General features: G+C 35.7%; 2 protein-coding genes and 1 pseudogene across 2 annotated transcripts; all 3 read left to right on the top strand.

Annotated features, from left to right (window-relative positions):
* The first annotated feature begins 4,370 nt into the window (after positions 1–4,370).
* LOC122290883 (heat shock cognate 70 kDa protein-like) lies at positions 4,371–7,406 on the top strand. Its single transcript, XM_043098568.1, has 2 exons — positions 4,371–4,746; positions 5,482–7,406. Exons 1-2 carry the CDS (start codon positions 4,530–4,532, stop codon positions 7,128–7,130), a joined length of 1,866 nt encoding a protein of 621 aa, XP_042954502.1. The 5' UTR covers positions 4,371–4,529; the 3' UTR covers positions 7,131–7,406.
* A 4,387-nt stretch (positions 7,407–11,793) lies between these two features.
* LOC122290844 lies at positions 11,794–13,744 on the top strand (annotated as a pseudogene).
* A 5,201-nt stretch (positions 13,745–18,945) lies between these two features.
* Positions 18,946–21,845, top strand: LOC122301260 (heat shock 70 kDa protein 4-like). Its single transcript, XM_043112485.1, has 4 exons — positions 18,946–19,124; positions 19,777–19,896; positions 20,128–21,007; positions 21,771–21,845. The coding sequence occupies exons 1-4, from the start codon at positions 18,946–18,948 to the stop codon at positions 21,843–21,845; spliced, it is 1,254 nt and encodes a 417-aa protein (XP_042968419.1).
* Positions 21,846–22,376: the final 531 nt, after the last annotated feature.

The following is a 22,376-nucleotide window of genomic DNA, read 5'->3' as shown; positions in this document are numbered from 1 at the left end:
TAAAAATTTAAAAAAATTATAATGATAAAATAAGATGAAATATTTTCACTATTTAAACAGCCTTAATCCCATATAAATTGAAAAGTGAAGTAATTTGACAAAAAATAATTAATTTAAATAAACCCTCGACCAATATAATCTTACCCTAAAAAAAAAAAAATGTACTAAGTTTCTCCCCACTTTTTCTTTTCCATTCTCCATTCACCTGTGCGCAAATATGAGAGAGGAAGAAAAAGAGCATCATCTCCGAGAGACATATATAGACTTGCTTCAATACCATGATCATTTGGAAGTCGACAATGGCAGAAGAATGGAAGGAGGGCCTAGCAATAGGGATCGATCTCAGGACAACATACTCGTGTGTGGGAGTGTGGCAACATGATCGAGTAGAGATAATAGTTAATGATCAGGGAAATACAACGACTATCTCTACTTAATGATCAGGGAAATACAACGACGCCATCTTATGTTGCATTCACTGAAAAAGAGCGCTTGGTCGGTGATGCCGCCAAGAACCAAGTCACCGGGAACCCTACTAACTCACTCTTTGGTAATTTCTTAGTATCATTTTTTTCTCATTCTTTCTTTCTTTTCCTTTTTTTCTTTGTTGATAATTTTTTTTGTACGTTAATTCTCGATAGCCATAGTCTATTTTTAAGATGCAACAACAGTAAGGATAATAAAAAGTAGGAGACCATGCAAATCTATATCAAGGTCATGGTTAAAATGTCGACTTTACGTGGTATGGTATATTGTAAAATTAATTTTATTATTAAAATAGGTATATCATATTATACGAATATGTCAATTTTGTGAGTTATGACTGTAGCACTTCTCTTAATTCTAAACGTGTTGTGTCTCTTTCTTAATCTTTATTCAAGGTATGCACATGATATTTTAATCATTTTTAAATTTAATGTTTTAAACTTAGATGATCAGGATTCAGCATTACTTATTTTCAAAATTTCAATGTGAAAATCCATCAATTTTGTGAACAACTTGTTGTGTTTGGTCATAAGGAATTTTCATCTTAAACATAAAATTCTTATCTCATCATTACAACTTTCTCAAATCCTCATATAAAATATAATAAACAATTTAACTTTTTCTTAACTTTTTCAAATCCCAATACAATAATAATATTAAAATATAATATTTTAATATTTAATCTTAAAACTCAAAATTCTCATCTGAGAATTCTCAGTGGCCAAGCAGAACCTTAATGTGTGTCAGTTGTTTTTTCATTTTTTTCCTCCCCTAACCAGCCCCAATGGCTTTTCTGTTTCTATGCTTTTTTGTTAGTTTTTTTTTCTTGGTTTTTCCTTTAGTTTTCTCTTCGTAGCGCCGATCCTTGCTAATCTGCTACTTGTTGGCATTCTTTGCCCTACACGCGCTGCCTCTTCAGCTTCTCCAGTCGCCGATCTTCATGGTCGCAAAAGAAAATTGTGATTCTGTTCGTCTCGTTTGTTGCATGCCCAGCCTCTGCCATGCGCATTTTCCACGTGCAGCCACTTCTTGGAGCAGATTTTAAGGCCACGTGCTGTCCCATCGGCTTCAGAGGCCTTTGATCCTTTGGATTAGCATGTTCGTTCATCTCTTCAGGTGGCACTTGGCTTGCACGCGCTGCTACCACCTGTGTTGGCCCCTCGCTAGCGACTCTGCTCAAGTTCCAGCTGCTACCCTATGTTACCGTTTTCTCTAACTTGTGATCTTGCAAGAGGGATTGTGGACTTCTCCAAAAATCATTTCAAGATAACAAGTGACAATGCATCCGCCATCTTCATCACTTCTAGTGAAGGATATACCGCCACCAGCAGTGGTTCCATTGTTCGTTTTTATGAGAACACCTTATTTCCATCTTTTTATAAGATGGCATCCTCTTGTAGGACATGGGTAGGGACCAATAAATTAATCCCAAATGAAACTTTTTTTTTTCCACTATTATGTATTGTTATTTATTGTTTTGGGACGTTTGTTGGGAAACCTCACCCCCTCCTCATGTATCATCTTTTTAATATAATGAAGTTAAGCTTGTTTAAAAAAAATATATAATATAGAAGGATGCAAAGAGTCTAACGGTTTGATTGCGTATAACTGATTGTTGAATGAAAATTTGGATTCCAATTCCCACCCCCTAATAAGAAAACATAGAAGGCTAATATATATTTTTTAAAATATGAATATTTTTGCTTTTTTAATATTATTGTAGATCAATCATCACATAATAAATAATGTGTAAAGAAATAATTATTTTTGAAGAGAAAAATGAATAGAAATTCTAAAAGATGATGGCTGTTAAATTATTGTTAAGATAAAAGTTAAGAATCGAATAAAATATTGTTAGAATATATTTTTTAAATATTATTATTATTATGGGGTATTTTCGTCAGGGCCTATAGCCCATAATACTGCCTTAGGCCCATTATTTTGTCAGACCCAATGAACTGCAGGAATGCCAGCTCGAGCCTAGAAAAGCCCCTTTTGGTAGCCAGGGGTGAGTCCCATACCCATGTGAGTTGGGCAGGCTCCAGATCTGTGTGAGTCGGGAGTAATCATCAAAATTGAGATGAGACGTTACAGAAGAACGCGAGAAACCGTAATCAGGGAAAATGGAAGAGATAGCATCAGGCAACTCTGTTAGAGACCCACGCCATATTAATGATTGACACTAAGAAAACTACGTCGCATTAAATACAGCATGACGGTGGAAACTCCAGGGGGAAGCATCCCTCTACCTTAGAACATAGGGCATAACCCATCTGACCTAAAGGACCAAGTATAAATGTCGTTTAGAACAGTGAGGTAATGGGGGATGAATTCAAGTATGTTGTCAATTATATTCTTTTGTTATCTTCTTTAGAGCGACTTGATCTCTATTATATACTAACTTTGGCATCGAAGATTCTCTAGGCCATCACAAGGCCTCCCATTTCTTGCTTTAGGATCCAACTCGAATAAAGACCCGGATTGGCTGAGCGACCCGACCCAAGGGCGTACGAAACGTGACATTAACAATTATTTTTTTAATATTTAAAAAAGTTAAATTGTTTATTTTGTTTTGATTAGATGCAATGTGTTGTGAAAATTGAAAACAAACGAGTGCTTTCTAGGTTTGGATTGTAGGAAAATGCTACTATACTACTTGAATTTGCCCCCTCATTTTGGCTGTTCACGTATTTATAATTTTTAAATTTTTTTTCACTTAACGATTAATGAATCTATTTTTAATGTATTGGTATATTTTTTTTTTATTTTTAAAAATATTAAAATATGTTTAAAAAATGTAAAAAAGAAGAGAACAAAAAAATAAAAATAGAAGTTTGTACTAAGCGGCACGCTCAGCAGTCATTGCTGGGCAGTAGTCGAGCATGACTCTTGGATTGTAAGATTGTTTTATTTTATCTCAATTAATCTCATCTCATTATTACAATTTTTTAAAATTCATACACAAAACACAATAAGGGAAATGCTTCTATGCCGCCTAAGCGATACCCCCCAAGTGTATTGCTTAGGTAATTTTTTTTTTTTTTTTTTAACTTAATGATTAAGAAAGTAATTTTAAGTGTATTGGTTTTTTTTTTTTTTTTTTTACTTTATGATTAAGAAAGTGATTAAAAAATGTGAAAAAAATATTTGGAAAAAAAAATAACACTGGGTATGATCGATAAAGATGGGGTGGCAGAGTATCCCCATCTGTACAATAAACAATTTAATTTTTTCAAACCTTAAAATAATAATAATATTTTATTTAACTTTCATCTAAAATTATCTCATTTCATCTCATTATCCAAATTCTAAATTGCACTTAATCTTCCCTATAAATGGAATAAAAGTGAAATATTTTGACGAAAAAATTAATTTAAACAAGAAAAATGAAATACCCACCACTCCCCTTGGGAGTTACAGCCGACATTATTTTTTTTAATTTTTTCAATTTTGTGATTAAGAAAATATTTTTTAATAATATTATAAAATTTAAAAAGAATATTTAAAATATAAAAAAAAAAAAACACTATATAAAATAACGGTAACCTGATAGCTGTGAACGTATCACCTTCCTTTAAAGATATCCTCAACCAATCTAATCATACCCACAAAAAAATAAAAAAATAAAAAAATTAAGATTCTGTTTTCACTTTTTCGTTTTGCTTCTGTAGATCATGCCACGGTTATCGCTCTCGGAGTCACCGTTAGTGTAAAATTTATTTATTTTTTATCATATTTTTTTAGATGTATTTTTTTAATACTATTAAATATTTATTTTTTTTTAAAAAATTTATAACATCATTTAAAAATATTTTTTTAAATATTAAGTAAAAATATTTTTTTTTAGCAGCGGTGGGAGCTGGGAGCGGGATGCATAGCACTTTCCCGCTTCTCTATTCATCCGTGCGCAAATATCGAAGAAAAGCAACTTTGACAAATGCCCTCCACTCCGTGAGCAAGGAAACAAATTATATAAAAAGACCATCGTCTCCGAGAGACATATACTAGCTTCAATACTGTGATCATTCTGGAAATCGACAACAATGGCCGAGGAATGGAAGGAGGGCCCAGCAATAGGGATCGATCTCGGGACAACATACTCGTGTGTGGGAGTGTGGCAACATGATCGAGTAGAGATCGTAGTTAATGATCAGGGGAATAGAACGACGCCGTCTTATGTTGCATTCACCGAAAAAGAGCGCTTGGTCGGTGATGCCGCCAAGAACCAAGTGGCCAGGAACCCTGCTAACTCCGTGTTTGGTAATTTATCAGAATCATTTTTCTCGTTCTTTCCTTTTTTATTTTTATTTTTATTTATATTTTTGGGTTGAGAATTTTTTGTTTGTACGTTAATTCTCCATAGCCATAGTCTATTTTTAAGAGGCAACAACAGTAATGATAATAAAAAGTAAGAGAGTATGCAGATCTATATCGAGGCGATGGACTTGGCTTGAGGTGGTACCGTATATGTTAAAATTATTTTTATTATTAGAGTAGATCTAACTTATTACACGAATTTTGTGAGTTTGTTTTTGGCTGTATCACTTCTCTTAATTCTAACCAAGGATGGTTCTAGTTTTTTTACCATCTAAACGTGTTATGTCTCTCTGATCACTTGAAGTACTAGTCTTTATTCAAGGGATCCACATATTTTAATAATCTTCAAATTTAGCGTTTTAAACTTAGATTATCAGCATTACTTATTTTCAAAATTTTAATGTGAAAATCCATCAATTTTGTGAACAACTTAATATGCGTCAATTGTTTTTTCATTTTTTTCCTTGGGTGTATTTATTAGATGTTATTGGATTTGGACCTATAACTATTGAAAAATGCTTCTTTTCAAAACTTAATTCCCTCTGGCTAATGCAGTGATAACTAATTTACCAGTTCAGACATAAAAAGAAAAAAAGAAAAAGGGAAACCATGTCAATCAAAAATTTAGAAGAGTTTGATATTTATATTTGCTGCATCTTACGCTTTAGTGTTTTGCAGATGCAAAGCGGTTGATTGGAAGGAGATTCAGTGATCCGTTGGTTCAGAATGATATCAATCTTTGGCCATTCAAGGTCATTGAGGGTTCTAAAGACAAGCCTATGATTGTGGTAGGTTATAAGGGTGAAGATAAACAATTTTCTGCGGAGGAGATCTCATCGATGGTCCTAAAAAAGATGCGTGAGATTGCTGAGGCCTATCTGGGCAAGACGGTGAAAAATGCAGTTGTTACTGTCCCGGCTTACTTCAATGATGCTCAGCGTAAGGCCACAGTGGATGCCGGTGGCATTGCGGGCCTCAATGTCATGCGGATACTCAATGAACCAACTGCTGCTGCAATTGCTTACGGCCTTGACAAGGTGGGTAGAATTGGCAAGAGAAATGTATTGATCTTTGATCTGGGTGGTGGTACTGCAGATATCTCACTTCTTACCGTTGAGGAGAGTAGTTTTGAAGTGAAGGCAGTTGCTGGAGACACACACCTTGGAGGTGAGGACTTCGACAACAGAATGGTTAACCACTTTGTTCAAATATTTAAAAGGTGGCACAAGAAGGACATAGGCGGAAATGCCAGAGCTCTAAGAAGGTTGAGAACTGCTTGTGAGAGAGCAAAGAGGATTCTCTCCTCTGCAATTGAGACTACCATTGAAGTTGATTCTTTGTATGATGGTATTGATTTCAGCTCAAATATTACCCGTGCCAAATTTGCTGAACTCAACATGGATTTATTCAGGAATTCGATAGAGCTTGTGGAGAAGTGTTTGACTGATGCTAAGATGGACAAGAAAAGTGTGCATGATGTCGTTCTTACTGGTGGTTCTACCAGAATTCCCAAGGTTCAGCAGCTGTTGCAGGACTTCTTTGATGGGAAGGAGCTTAATAGGAGCATTAACCCAGATGAAGCTGTGGCATATGGAGCCGCTGTTCAAGCTGCGAATTTGACTGGTATGGGCAATGAAAATGTACAAAATGTTGTGCTCTTGGATGTGACCCCCCTTTCCTTGGGGGTACTTAATGGCAAAACTGATCTGATGGATGTTGTGATTCCAAGGAATACCACAATTCCCGTTAAGAGGAAAAAGGACAGGACCACCATCCACGACAACCAAACTTCTGTTAGGTTTCCGGTTTACGAGGGTGAGAGAGCAAGAGCAGAGGATAATCACTGGTTGGGAGAATTTACACTTCAGGGTGTCCCTGCAGCACCCGAGGGTGTTGCTGATCTGAAAGTATGTTTTGATATTGATGCCAACGGTATCTTGAAAGTTTCTGCTGTGGAACAGAGCACTGGCGTCAGTTGCAGCATCACTATCACCAATCACAAGGCAAGACTTTGCAAGGAAGAGATTAATAGGATGGTCGTGGATGCAGAGAAATACGAGGTTGAAGATGATGAGCGTAGAGGGAGGGCTTTGGCAAAGGCAGCTTTGGAGAACTATGTCTACGGCATAAGGAACACCATTAAGGATAAGAAGATTTGTGCCACACTCGCTGCTGCTGGTATGGAGAAGATTGAAGCTGCTATAGACGAGGTAATTCGGTGGTTAGATGACATCCAATTTTCAGAGGCAGCTGAGTTTGAGAACAAGCTTACGGAGCTTGAGTTAATCTGCAATCCGATAATTGCAAAACGTTGTGATAACAAATAAGTTATTGGGTAGCTCCCCTCAACTAAAGAGACGACTGTAATGGATACCAAGTCTGCCGTAGCTAGAGTTCCAGCGAAGTTGCCATGGCTCAAAGTTTTCTGCTTTTATCTTTTACGAGCATCTCGTTCTGTTGTGTTTTAATTTTTCTGTTTAAGTTGAGATTGAATGAATTTCTGAAAATGAAACGTTATGTAGGTCCTACACTTTTGATGTTGTTTATATTATATTTTTGGACGGAATGGAGCTAAGGAACTAAGGTCCTTCACTTTTAATTTATATTAGCAACAACTGTGGATAACTACGTACTGGTTGGGAGAATTTACGCTTCGTGGCATTCTTGCAGCACCCAAGCAGGCCGGCTCAATGGTGAGGCCATTTAGGCCCTTGCCTAATGCCCCACTCTGTGTAAGATCCTCAAAAATAAAAAAAAGATGTGTTCTTTTTTAATTTTTTTTTTTTAAATTAAAGCTATCATATTAAATAAAATTTTAAATAAATTTTATATTTTTCAACGTGCGTAAGGATCCATAATATTACATTTAATACAATAAATTATTTACATTTTTAAATAACGTTTTTAAGATTTTGTTAAATTGATGCATAAAATTTATATTGAAGTTTCATTTTAAGTTCCTGTATTAAATATAAATTTTAAAAAAATTATTTAATGATTTTAAATAAAATCTCATTTTATTAAAAATTTTAAAAACATTTCATATAACAAGTTATATTTTATTATATTATAAGCACGAACAACTCACTTAAATTTTGTCTTGAACTTCAATTTATACTGAACCGCCCATACCCAAGGTATTCCTGATAATCGATGCCAATGGCATCTTGAATGTTTCTGCCTGGGAGAAAACCACCGGCGCGAGTCACAATTGACTCACAAGATCACTATCAGCAATGAGAAGGCGAGACTGCCTAAGGAAGAGATTAATAGGATGGTCAAGGATGCAGAGATATACGAGGTTGAAGATGATAAATATAGAGATCGAGAAGGCTGAGGCTATGGCAGATTTGGAGAACTACGCCTACGACATGAGGAATACTGTCAATGACAAGGAGAAGGGTGCAAAGCTTGCCCCCGCAGGTAATGAGCCGTCAATGTGTGTGTAGGTTTGATTTGCGAAAAGAAAAAAAAATAAATAAATAAAGAGTGGGAGAAGCTAGGCCTAGAATCCAAGGGTCACGTAGTTTGGCCCAAGATCAGCGTATTAAAATATAATAAAAGAAATCCTTTTATACATGTATGTATGGTAAAATTTGGTCGTCCCCTATTTTTTCTTTATAAATAATATCCCTATGAAGAAATTTGAATCAAACTCTTCCATTATAAATTTCGTCCATTCTAATCAATAAAAATATATATGTAAATCAATAAGATAATCACATAGAAAACATTATTTTTCTTACTTAAATTATAATTAAAAAAATTATAATAATAGATATTTTTAAAAAGTAAAAAACGTTTGTTTAACAAAATCTAAACTATCTTATCTCATCTCAATTTATCATTACAATTTTTTCAAATCTTTGTACAAAATATAATAAACAATTCAACTTTTTTCAAATCACAAAATAAAATTAATATTTAAAAATTATATTATAACAATATTTTATTCATTACTATTCAAAACATCTTATCTCTTCTCATTTGAACTGTGTAACCAAACGGGAAGTTGAAATAACAATGGCGGTCCCTACCCTTGGACTCGAGTATCGCATGAAATTTGATAATTTTAAAAGATGTTTGAAAGTTGTGAAAAAAGACTCGTACACCATTTTGAGAATGAAGAGTCATAAAAGTATGAAAAACATTCTAGTCACAAAAAAATTATATAAAAATAATTTTAAAAAGCAACGTGATTTGATATAATTCGTTAAATTATAAAGTTATTTTTATTATAAAATAAATCTAATAGATTAGATAAAATTATATCAATTTATAATATTTTTTTTATATAATTTTTTTGTAAATGTAACGTTACTCTAAAAGTATTAGAAAAGAGAAGTATTGTTAAAAAACTCCAGAAATTGAGGAGACGTTATCTCTATTTCTTTCGTTCTATTTTTCGATAGTTGAACTTCCCAAATACAACTAATCTTTCGAGGAAAGGCCTTTATTGCCTGAATTAATTGATGGCTGGGTACAACTAATCTTACGAGATTAAGTAAAAAGTTTAGGGGCGGAATTGTAAAACTACACATATTTCTCTAAAATAAATATAAAAAGTAATACAATATATCATACCACTATCTCACTTATATCTTATTATATATAATGTGACGAGTTATTCTACACAACCATCTACTGTTCACGCAACCCCCTCACTCCAGCCAACATGACATTTTAAGGCAATTTATATATTTATTGAATTGAGAACCACTCGCTAATCCCTATCTTGTCGTCTTCCTTGCACACAATTTTCAGACTTGTGTTTTCTTTAAAAAACAAACACTCTACCATCCACCTTCCTCTCCGTCACATATTTTTCTCTCCGATCTCTCAACCCAAAATCGAAAGGGAAATTCGAAAGACCCATAAAGAGATTTTTTTTTTTTTTTTTTTTTTTTTTTTTTTTTAATGGGTGTTCGAACCCTGATTTTTCTCGATGGCGTACTTGTTTTTTTTCTCGTGTTGATTCAGGTGCTTCTATTCAAAACCGGGTTGATTCATGTTGTGAAGAAATGGTGGAGATGGATCGAAGATTGCTTTCATGTTCACCAGTTCCTCAAAGTCCCCGAATTCAATGAAGGTATGCAAGAGAATCAGCCTTATCTAAGAGTTTCCCTCTACCTTAACTCCTTGCCTAGTCTCGAAGACTCCGATTTCACCAACCTTGTCACCGGCAAGAAGCCTAATGACATCTTTCTCTGCCTTGACCCCAACCAGACCGTCGAGGACAACTTTCTTGGCGCTGTATTGACATGGACCAACGCTGACAAGATGCTACCCAACGACTGCAGAAGCTTCGTCCTGAAGGTCCGAAAGGCGGACAAGCGCAGAATCCTTCGGCCGTATCTCCAGCACATCCACTCGGTGGCTGATGAAATTGAGCTGAGAAAACAGCGAGACCTGAAGCTGTACATGAATATCAAGCGCGGCGAGGACGACGACGATCATCACCATCATCATCATCATAGCGGGGGTGGTGACGGAAGGGAGGATCAGAGGGAGGAGGACGTACGTGAGAGGGCAATTTTCGTTTATGGGTCTGAGGGTTTTGGTCACTCCGGCGTCGTGAGAGTCCTGAGAGGGAAGAGGGAGGATCGTAAGAGGGAAGAGTGAGGTCTGAGAGTTTGAGAGAATTTCGTCCCACCCGATGCAAAAGTCGATTAAGCCGTGATGTTGTCTCCGGATCGGGTTCGCCACGTCAGGAGTGCAGCGTGCGTTTTAAAAATCGGGAGATGGATAGATTAATTCTAATGTGACGTATTTATTATTATTTAATGATAAAGAAGCATATAATAAATAATTATTTAATAGTAATAAATATGCTACATCTTATTTAGTGACATGTAAATAAAATAATAATATGATGTATAAATTTTTTTTTTAAAAAAGAAAAATATCTTCACGGACCGTACGTAAGGTTAAGGGCCACATGGGGCCAAGTAAAATAGCTTGTAGTCGTCGGATGCTGGAGGGACCTCAATTGATGAGGTATTCGTAAAAATTAACGTCATATTCTAAAAGTTGTAAAAGCACATCTTACAATCCGTGGGCACGTATACTGCCAACGGGATGTTCGTTAACGCAAGCTCTTCAAACTTTTCATTCCGGTGATTCAGAGTTCTCTCTCGCCTGCTTATGTTTCGACGTTTCGTTATGGTCTCGGACCAAGATGGCAGACAAATGGGAGGGCCCAGCAATGAGTAATATTATATATAGTAAAAATACTCTGTGTATTTCACTAATATGATTGACTACATCAAATTTTATTTTATATATAATAAATCACATCAGTAAAATACACAAAAAAATATATAAAAGTGACTATATATAAAATTTTTAAATAATTAATGATCAGGAAAACAGGACGACACCGTCTTATGTTGCCTTTACTGGCAATGAGCGCTTGGTCCGTGATGCCGCCAAGACCCAGATCGCAGAGAGCCCCACCGCCACCAACTCCATCTTTGTTTCTTTAAAATTGTCGTTTGACTAAGATATTGGTAAGTAAACATTTCAATTAGTTAAGGGTTTCTTTTTTCTAAAATTGGATTAACATATGAGGTTTTCTTAATGCATTAAAAGATGCTTATAAAAATGCATAAAAAGAAAAAAAAATGAAAAGTTGGAAGGGAAATGATTATAAATTTAGATATAGTTTTTCAGGTTAAAACTCAATTAAAAGCTAAAAAAGGTTTCAGAAAATTACTTGAAGCCACCTCTAAAATTAGAACGCGTTTTTTTTTTTTAATCTCATCCCTTTATTGAATAAATAAGATATTAAATGTAGGATACATTAAACTGGAAATGACCAACTTACTAGATAGTATTGGTAAGAGTAATGCTACATAAAGTGTCAGGTGTACGATAGTAGGAAAAAAGCTTTGATTCAGTTGGAAACTAATAACTATATGGGTTCCTAGTTTCACCTGCTTTAATATTATCAAATTGGTTTTTCAATTTTTTCCTCTTATAATTTTACAGATGCAAAGCGATTGATTGGTAGGCGATTCAGTGATCCCTTGGTTCAAAGAGATATCAACCTTCGGCCGTTCAAGGTCATTGGTGGTCCAGGTGACAAGCCTAAGATCGTGGTCACTTTTAAGGGTGAAAAGAAGCAATTTGTTGCTGAGGAAATCTCTTTGATGGTCATCTCAAAGATGCGTGAGATTGCCGAGACATATTTGGGCACGACAGTGAAGAATGCCGCTGTTACTGTCCCCGCCAACTTCAACGATGCGCAATGTAAGGCTACAAAGGATGCTGGCAGAATTGCAGGCCTGAATGCTTTGCGGATACTCAATGAACCAACAGCTGTAGCCATTGCTTACTATCTTGAGAGAGGGTCAAATTCGAGAGAGAAATGTGTTGATCTTTGATTTGGGTGGTGGTACTGCAGATGTCTCGCTACTTACCATTAAGGAGAATATTTTCAAGGTGAATGCTGTTGCTGGAGACACACACCTTGGCGGCGAGGATTTCAACAACAGAATGGTAAAGCACTTAGTGGATATATTCAAAAGGCAGCACAAGAAGGACATTAGTGGAAACGCTAAAGCTTTGAGGAGGCTGAGAACTGCTTGTGAGGGAGCAAAGAGGATTCTTTCTTTTGAAATTGAGACGATCATTGATGTTGACTGTTTGTATTCAGGTATTTATTTCTGCGCAACCATTACTCGTGCCAGATTTGAGGAGCTCAATATGGATTTCTACATGAGTTCTATTCGTCTTGTGGAGAAGTGTTTGACCGATGCTGAATTTGACAAGAGGTGTATCCACAATGTCGTTCTTACAGGTGGTTTTACTAGAATTCCCAAGGTCCAGCAGTGTTGCAGGCCTTCTTTGATGGTAAGGAGCTTAGTAAGAAAGTTAACCCGGATGAAGCTGTGGCTTATGGAGCAGCTGTTCAAGCTGCAAAGTTGTCTGGATTGGTTAAGGACAGAGTTCGAGACCTTGTGCTCTTAAATGTCACACCTTTGTCCCTTGGGGTGGAGATTAATTTTAGTGACATGTCTGTTGTGATTCCGAGGAACATTGCCATTCCAACCAAGATGAAGAAGTTTTACACCACCGCAGACAACCAAACTAAAGTTTTGATCTCGGTTTTATGAGGTTGAGAGTGCAAGAACTATGCATAACAATTGGTTGGAAGAATTTGAGCTTCAGGGTATTCCTGCCGCACCAAGGGGTGTTGCTGAGCTCAAAGTTTGTTTTGATATCGATGCTACTGTATCTTGAATGTTTCTGCTAAAGAAAAGACAACTGGTACCAGTTGCAAGATCACCATCACCAATCACAAGGCGAGACTGTCCAGTTAAGAGATTAATAGAATGGTCAGGGAAGCAGAGGTATTCAAGGCTGAAGATGAAGAACACAGAGAGAGGGCTAAGGCTAGGGCAGCTTTGGAGAACTATGCCTACTGCATGAGGAACATTGTTAATGATATGTCCTAAGCTTGCCCCCGCTGATAAGAAGAAAATTGAAGCTGCTGTTGGCCAGGTGATTAAGGGGTTAGATGGCATCCAGCTTGCTTGCAGAGGCAGTGGAGTTTGATGAAAAGCTTTTGAGGCTGAAGTTTAACTGCAATCCGATTATATGGGCCCTAATATCTAGGCACTAATAAGAAATTGTGCAGCCCCTCTCAACACGAAGATTACAGTTGTTGATAATGTCTGCCACAGCAGCTTACAAGCTATGACCGCAAGGAACTGAATCTCAAACCACGTTACCGGTGGTGCTATTTTTTTATAGCTATTTTGAATCTATTCGTCCAAACTTTTAATTAGAGAATTTTCTTTTGTCCTTCGAATTTTCTTCCTTCTGTGGTTGTTGGAAGTTGGAACATTTGAATATATAATCTGCAATTTTTTACATTGTTGGTATTGATTTCAGAGCCTTGAATGTTTGATTTTTAAAAGGAACACCTTTGATAGAATGGCTGGATTACATTTATCAAGCTTTAGAATTCAAACCCATTACAACTATTATCAAGACAAGAAAAGAATACCTGGAATCAAATGGCGACATCATCTTTTTTCCGAGCCTTTTTGACAAGTAAAGACCAAATCTCATTTCTTCTCAGACTGTATTGAAATCAATACAGGTCCAACATAATGCTGAAAAGACCAAATTCATTCCTTCTCAGCTTGTTTCAGCTTAGCCCCATTAACACTCTCCACCGGAGGCAATGTCTGCACGCAGTGGTTTATGAGAAATACACGTCAAACACTAATTACTCACAAAATCGGAGAGTACATGAAATTTTATAAGAAAGGGCATAGTCGTCGAAAAAGATAAAGTAAAAGGTCAAATCGGACACATTGTTTACACGGCATTGTATCAACCAGGTCATCGTCCCTTGCATTCCAGCATAATTTAGACCGCTCCTAAACGAATACTTTCCGAAGATAGAAATACTAAGATATTAACATTGAGTCAAAGATTTAATCGAGCAGATCGTGTGTGGAGAGAGAGAGAGAGAGAGAGAGAGAGAGAGAGAGAGAGGGAGAGTTACGAGATCAGGCTTATATGTGTTATGGACGACGGATGCGCCTGCGAGGAGCGAGACCACGATAACAGCACACGACCATGCCAGCGACGGAGTCCCCGTGGGTTGTCTGCCCCCTCCAAACTTCTGTTTCATTTTCTAAACACCACACGCGGACACAACAGAGGTTTTTCTTTCTCTTCTTTTGGTTGTCGTTGTCGGGCTTGCTCACTTCGTGTGGTCTTATTTGTTGTACGTCGAGGCCGAGGGAAGATAATCTTTTCAAAGTCATGTTTAGTTGTGAAACGATATGAGCCTATCTTAAAATAATTATTGATGAAATTAATTATTTTTCTAATTTTTTAATAAAAAGTTAAATATATATCATTCTATTTTATACATTCAAAAATATATATCAAGAGAATCGCTTTGGAGCGGTTGGTAAGCTCTTCTCCCATAAACCTCTAGTTAAATTTTAACATATCACTTATTTTACATTAAGTCAACAGAATGTATCACATTAGATTTCATCTATATGCCCCACGAAAAATTCTATTCATAAGTCTCATATATCATACACCACTTTTTTTATTATTTTTTTAAAATTTTTTTTCTTACTAAATACGTGGTATATAAATGATGAGTAGAAGAATTCAATTATTTTAAAAAGAATAAAACTAAAAAAAGTTTGAAATAATTTATAAAAAAAAAATATGTAGTGTGGTGTATGGTGCTTATGAATAGCAAAGCTCTATAACCCAGACCCCTCGCACTCAAAACACTCTGAGTCCTTTTGTCTTCTCATGCCGCCATCGCCAAGCATCTCCTCTTTTCCTTCCGTCGTCGTCCATCATCTTTGCCGCCCACCATCTCTGGTGTCACCATCTCTATTTCCCTTCAAATCATGAGTGCTTGGATATGCAATGTGGCATCCACCGGTTTCGAGTGCAATAGACATAGGTGGAAGGTGGAGAATCAATAGGTCGGCACCAAATCCCAACCAGAATAATTTAAACTTTAAAGCACGCAAAAATAGAAAAACAAACCACTAATGGCCGAATTAGGAGATTAAATTATGAAGACAAATTGAATTAATTACCTGGTATCCAAAGGCAAAGCATATCCCCAGAACTTTTTTCTTCATGGAGTCCAGTTTCCTCAACAGCTCACGAACACCCCAAAGTACTCTTTGTAGATCTTCTTCACGTAGTTTGAGTTCTCTGCGCACAGAAGAACGGCGAATCTCTTCCCACCCATTTCCATTCTCTCTCCCCTCTCAACTCTCAACTCTCAACTCTCTCCTTCTCTAAGTGCGGGCACATGATAGATAAAATTGATGAGCCTATGTGGAGATTACTCATTGGAGGGCTGTTGTTTGGAGTAAAACGGATAGACCGGTTATAAGATTAACTTGTATCTCAATTTAATTCATATATTCAAACATATATCGCAACCTACTTTATACATTCAAATACATTTTAATGGGATCCGTAAAACATTACTATTCATAAATCAATTTAAATCCTCTAAAATCATCTCAATACTCAAACATAACCTTAGGGCGCAAAATTCTAGACCGGGGACAGATTTGGAAATCTAAAATTCTCATCTTAAACTCAAAATTCTTATCTCATCATTATACCTTTCCCCAATCCCCATACAAAATATAATAAATAATTAAATTTTTTCAAATCCCAATACAATTTTTTCAAATCCCAATATAATAATATTACTAAAACTAATATTTTAAACTCTCATCTCAAACTCAAAATTCTCATCTCTAATATTACCGTTCAAAGTATCTCGTATTTTTATAAATCTTGGTTTGTAAATAGTAGTTAAATGATTTAAGTTAAATATATTTTATTGAATTTTTATAAATGAGAGAGTAAAAGTTGAGAAAAAACATTTTAAATCTTAAATATTGTTTGAAGTTTGAAAATACTGTATTGATTTTTATGTTTAGTGTTTGTAAAAATTATAATGATTAAATGAAAAAAATTAAAAACTTGGAATTAAAATAGTATTTTGTATTGGAAAATCATAGTCAGCTGCACAACTTGTACTGTTGGGTTTGACTGCTCGGTTTTTTCTTTTTTACTTAATGGTTAAGAAAGTAATTATTAGTAAAGTTGTGTATTATTTTCTTAATGATTAAAAATGCTAAATAAATTTTTAAAAGAAAATTAAAAAAAGTTCCAAATACACTAGGTATGGCTGGGCGTGGCCCATAGCATTGTCCTTTTGGATTTGAAAGACATTTGAAAAGAAAATTGTGAGAAGTTTTGAGGACTAATTATCTCATATCATTTACTAAACGTATCAAAGTACAAGAGCTAAGACGAAAATGCACACATTCCATAGAGTCAGTATGGTTGTAGCTGACCCATTTTTAATTAAGGGCCTATGTAATTGTGTAATCAAATGTGATACAAATTTATGGACTAACCTAGGTACTTTGGTATTGAAATGTATTACAAATTAGCTTGTTTGGTGTTAACGACGTGTTTAGCACACCGGTCACCGAACTCTATCACTTGCAACGCTATGAAATTGGGGGCTCGAGGTTGATGAAACACCTCCAATGCCCTAAGTCAGTTTTCCACTCTTAGAGAGAGTTTCAGTATATGAGAGAAATAGGGTATAATTCTGATCTAGTATTTGGCTTTTATATTACCTCGTGAGGTTGTCTTTTGTATCTCGCGTCAAAGGTGCCTATTTTTCGCATTAGACTCAACACTGTCGCCTTTGATGCAGCATGACCTTTCTGGGTCATATGCTTATGGCAGGTTGGTGAGTACGGCTACGTTTCGCGCATTCTATCAGGGATAGAGGGTTGTATCGCACACACTTTCAAGGTCAAAGTTCCTCACCGTAATCCTTGTGTGCATTTGATCAATTCTTAAAGAGTGGCATGGTCCTAGCACTCCGTGTATGTGCATGGGGGTGTTAGAAACGTCGAAGGCCCATAATTCCACACCCACTTCCTTCCAGCATGGACCTTAGGCCTCTTTCCCCTCTTGACTTGTGAGCCGACTAAACTTTTATCACTGGGCCTCCTGAGATAAGTCAGCCCAGTCCCTATTGGATGTAATTGTAGACATCCCTCCACAGTCAACTTCCAACCTAAAATTGAAAAATAGAAAGAGAGACCCATTACTTGAAAGTGATAATGTCGGGGACACCATCACGGAAGTTCGGAATATTCGAATATTACCATTGCAACTTCGTTAAAGGCGAAGCAAAAGACAAGGGGGATAATTTAAAAAAAAAAAAAAAAAAAGACAAAGGGGAAAAACAAAAAAGAGTCGGCTTGGATACATGTGAATAAATTGAGAAATTCTATTTACAGTATCTAAATAGAGATTATATGTATAGGAATTTTATTAAATGAGAAAAAATATCATTTTAGAAATAATATTTTAGTAATTTTAAAAAAAATAAAAATAAAATTATCTATATTTATATTACAGTCTCTAAATGAAAACTATATGTGACATTGCTGGAACAAATTTAAGAGACGGTCTTAATTTTTGACAATCAAGTGAAGCATTAGCTACTAGGACGATTTTTTCTATAAAAAAAAAAAAAAAAACAACAACAACAACAAATTAATATTGGTCTTGTCTCTTCAATCAATTTTACGTATAACCGTAAAGTATATAAATGTCGTATAATCACTTTAAAAAAAAATGAAGTCTATTGTTAAAAAATTAATTTTTTTCTTATAGATTTTATGTTTTATTCATTTTTTATAAAATGATTATGCGGCAGTTACACAATTTACGATTGTAAATATATTTCTCATTTTGAATTAGTTTTTTTCATCTTAATTTCCTAAATTGTTGGCAGTGATGATGACCCCACGAAGAAATGGCAGTGGTGGAGTTCAGGTTTGCAAAGCCGCCCTGAAAAGTAAATTATTAACTTCTACGTTGCAGCCTGAATCAAACCGATTTTATATTGAGAGTCTACACTTAGGTACTGTGAACTAACTCTATGAATAAATCCACTAAGAGGACCTAACTTGATTTCGATTATATTTTCTTACAGTTTTTTAATTATTACGTTAATGAAGATGATTATGAATAAATTCACTAAGGCCTCGTTTATTTTTGCGACTGAAAATTAAAATTTTAAAAGTTTTATAAAAATAAATATATATTTTGATCTATTAATTTTTATCTATCATTAACTTGATTTCGATTATATTTTCTTAGAATTATTTTATTATTAAGTCGGCGAGTAGAAATTACTGTATTATACAGTATTCCTTAAAAGATAAAGATTCAATTTATAACATTTATTTTTTTAATAAAATTATGTCTATACATCGATTTAAAAATATAATATTTTATCTTTTTTATGATCACACACCATGCCTTACATGCCACGTCATAACGGGAAGAACGAGGGAATAAAAAATCAGTTGGTGTATTGCCATAGAAATTTTGCCATAGAAATTCAATTGAATGATCCATTGCAACTTACATATGATATTGTAGGGGCAAAAAAGAAAGTACATGCTGTACGTACGCGTACATGATATTTAAGGCCGGCTTCAACAGTAGTAGTTATTGTAGATTTCCAAGTGTTTCCGTGTCTTGCTTCTTCAAACTTCAATTTTGTAATCATTCGTCAGAAAGCCAATGGCCTGCGAAGGAGAGGGCACAGCAATGGGGATCGACCTGGGTACGACTCACTCATGGGCGGGAGTGTGGCAACATGACCGAGTAGAGATAATAGTGAATGATCAGGGTATCAGGACGACGCCGTCCTGTGTCACCTTCACTGACAAAGAACGACTAGTTGGTGATGCCGCAAGAACGTGGCCATTAGTAACCCCACCAACTCTGTCTACGGTGATCTCTCAATTACATTATCTGTTTTCTTCTATTTTCCAATCTTTTAGCGCTCGAAACATGTCGGGCTGGTTTCTTGATTATTAACAGGGGTGTATAAAAACAAAAACCAGTAAATCGGATTAGACTAAACTAAACTGGTAGAATCGGTCCGGTCTTGAATTTGTTTTGGTCCGATACCAATTTTATTTTTCTTAAAACCGATCAAAATCGGTTCGGTTTTTATTTTTTTTTCTAAAACCGGAGTTTATATATATTTTAATTTTTTTATTATATATAATATATAACTATATATAAAATAGTTTTATATTATATGATAAATTATTAATTAATATAATATTAAAATGTAAAATATTATATCATTTTGTTTATTATATTAATAGTTATACTAATATACTATTAATATTATAATTATATTATATTATATCATTATAGTCTATAATACAATTATAATATATATTATAATATACTATAATATATTATCACTATAGTATTATATATTATAATATACTATATTATATAATATAGAACATTAAAACTGAAAAATCGGACCAGAAACTGGAGTACTGATTTAGGAGAGTAACGGTGTGTAATCGGTTTTAAAAAATGCAAAATCAGTGCATATCGATACGGTCCTAAATTTTATCCAAAACCGGACCCAATCAGACCTGTTACTTCAACTATTACCCGTGCCAAGTTTGCGGAACTCAATTTGGATTTATTCATGAATTCTATTGAGCTAGTGGAGAAAGAGAAATGATTTGTGCAGTCGGTAAATGCAGTCGGCGTGCAGTCGTTTTAAAAAAAATGAATTAATATGGGATCTATATGAAAAAAAAAATTATTTTTATAACTTTTTTTTATTCATTCTGTACAACCATGAAAAAAAAATATTTTTATAATTTTTATTTATTTATTCCGTACAGCCGACTGCATGCTGACTGCATTTTCTGACTGCGTCTAGCAAAGCCCGTTGAGAAATGTTTTGAGTGATGCTAAGATGGACAAGAGAAGTGTTCATGAAATAGTTCTTACGGGTGGTTCTTCAAGAATTCCCAAAGTGCAGGAGCTGTTGCATGATAACTTCTTCGATGGAAAGGAGCTTAATAAAAGCATCAACCCGGATGAAGCTGTGGCTTATGGAGCTGCAGTTCAAGCTGCAAAGTTGTCTGGTATGGGTAGTGAGAATGTTCGAGACATTGTGCTTTTAGATGTTACCCCTTTGTCACTTGGTGTGATGGTCAGAGGAAGCGACATGTCTGTTGTGATTCCGAGGAATACCGCTATTCGAACCAGTATGGAAGACACCTACACCACCAACTCTGACAATCAAACATCTGCATTGTTCTCAGTTTACGAGGGTGAAAGAGCGAGAGTAGAGGATAACTATTGGTTGGGAGAGTTTGAGCTTTTCAACATTCCTGCAGCACCAAGGGGTGTTTGTAACCTCAGAGTATGCTTTGACATCGACGAGAATGGTATCTTGAATGTTTCTGCTAAGGAGGAGACTACTGGGGTGAGTTGTAAGATAACTATTACCAATGACCAAGCGAGACTGTCCAGCGAAGAGATCAATAGGATGGTGAAGGACGCAGTGATATACATGGTTGAAGATGATGAGCACAGACAGAGAGCTAAGGCTAAGGCAGCTTTAGAAAACTATGCCTACAAAATGAGGCATACTGTCAATGATAAAGAAATTAGTACCAAGCTTGCCCCTGCAGGTAAGAAGAAGATTGAAGTAGCAATTGACCAGGTGATTCAGTGGTTAGACGCAATCGAGCTCGCAGATGCATGTGACTTTGACGCAAAGCTTAAAGGGCTTGAATTAATATGCAAAGAAGAAAAGGTACTTACAATTTAATTAGTGATTTTATGCGAAAATATAATTAATTAGAATAATAAATATAAATGTTAGGTGACCCATCATACACCCAATATTGGAAATAATATGCAATGAAGAAATAAGAGTACATGAGTTGGGAACCATCATCATGTTTTGATCTTGACCTGATCAAACCCATAAACATATAATAATTTTTTTAGGACGATCTAAAGTAGAATTACGGTAAGGTGCAGTACTAATTCATAGCTAGAAGCCTAGAAGACTCAAAGACCTAACTAAGGTAGTAGTACATTGGATGTAAGCTGAGGAGCTTGAGATTTTTGGTGAAAATGGACGATGGAGAATTTATGGTGGTGCGTCATCATGTGGTCAAACATTGTTAAAAAATCTGAAATGGGTGATGCGTAAGTCAATGGAGTCAGGCACCAAAATCTTCCTACTTGGCGAGTGGCCGGGTGTATGGTGGTGGAAGCTGTCTCCCATCTATATTCTGTGTTTTGATTTCTTGAAAAAAGAGTACGTGGATCGATGTATTTTTCTAATTCCCTTTTGGACCAGTCATATCTTTTTGGGTCAATCTTAATTTAAGGCTGGTATCTAAAACCTCTTTCATGAAAACTATGTTATTTATAATTGATTACCTAACATTAATTTTTCGGTATCGACCCTTTTTCCTAGCTGTCGATGAAAAAAAGACGTGCGCAGATTATTAGTCGAGGAAATTTCCCCAACCTTTTATTCTCGCATATAACTGTCTTTAATGCAGGTAACCATTAAGCAGGGAAGTTCCCCCGAAGATCGAGCTCTGGACAAGACAACAATAGGAAGATTGACTCCGTAGCCACCCGTGGCATGTGCTAGCTTGTTGAGTACTGTGGAGTCTGATCCACATCGCTCGAGCGGAGACATTGGCCACTCGAGCGAAGTCAAGCAGAGTTGAACGCTCGATGTCAGCTCGAGCGGGAGGGTTTCGCTCGAGCGGAGGCATTGGCCGCTCGAGCGAAGTCAGGCAGAGTCGAACGCTCGATGTCAGCTCGACAGTGAGCTCGAGCGGGATGTGGAAAGGAAGTTCGCTCGACGCGCGCTCGACATGCCGCTCGAGCAAACATACGATTTTAGGGTTTTCCGCCTCTTAAACTATATATATGATGTTTTACTTCATGTGGCCGGTTACTCTAGACACGAAAACACTGTGGATGAACAGTGTTGAGATCCATCTTGTAGTGTGATATTCCTCAATAATAAGATTCTCTGCAGCTCCCGTGGACGTAGGCAATTTACCGAACCACGTACATCTTGTGTCGAGTGTGATTGCGTGTGTGATTATTTTTCTCGTTCGTTATTATCGTTCAATTCATTGTCATCGTTTTAC

Source organism: Carya illinoinensis, chromosome 1, assembly GCF_018687715.1.
Source record: "Carya illinoinensis cultivar Pawnee chromosome 1, C.illinoinensisPawnee_v1, whole genome shotgun sequence".
NCBI lineage: Eukaryota > Viridiplantae > Streptophyta > Magnoliopsida > Fagales > Juglandaceae > Carya > Carya illinoinensis.
The sequence above is the reverse complement of the archived record's forward strand: the minus strand, read 5'-3'. Positions and strand labels throughout refer to the sequence as shown.

Bases quoted from the DNA above. Each gene is read 5' to 3' on its own strand.
- LOC122301260 (XM_043112485.1), top strand. From the start codon at position 18,946: ATGGCCTGCGAAGGAGAGGGCACAGCAATGGGGATCGACCTGGGTACG. The intron at 19,125-19,776 runs GTGGCCATTAGT...ATGCAAAATCAG, and splicing joins GTTGGTGATGCCGCAAGAAC to TGCATATCGATACGGTCCTA. The intron at 21,008-21,770 runs GTACTTACAATT...TCTTTAATGCAG, and splicing joins TAATATGCAAAGAAGAAAAG to GTAACCATTAAGCAGGGAAG.
- LOC122290883 (XM_043098568.1), top strand. From the start codon at position 4,530: ATGGCCGAGGAATGGAAGGAGGGCCCAGCAATAGGGATCGATCTCGGG. The intron at 4,747-5,481 runs GTAATTTATCAG...AGTGTTTTGCAG, and splicing joins CCCTGCTAACTCCGTGTTTG to ATGCAAAGCGGTTGATTGGA.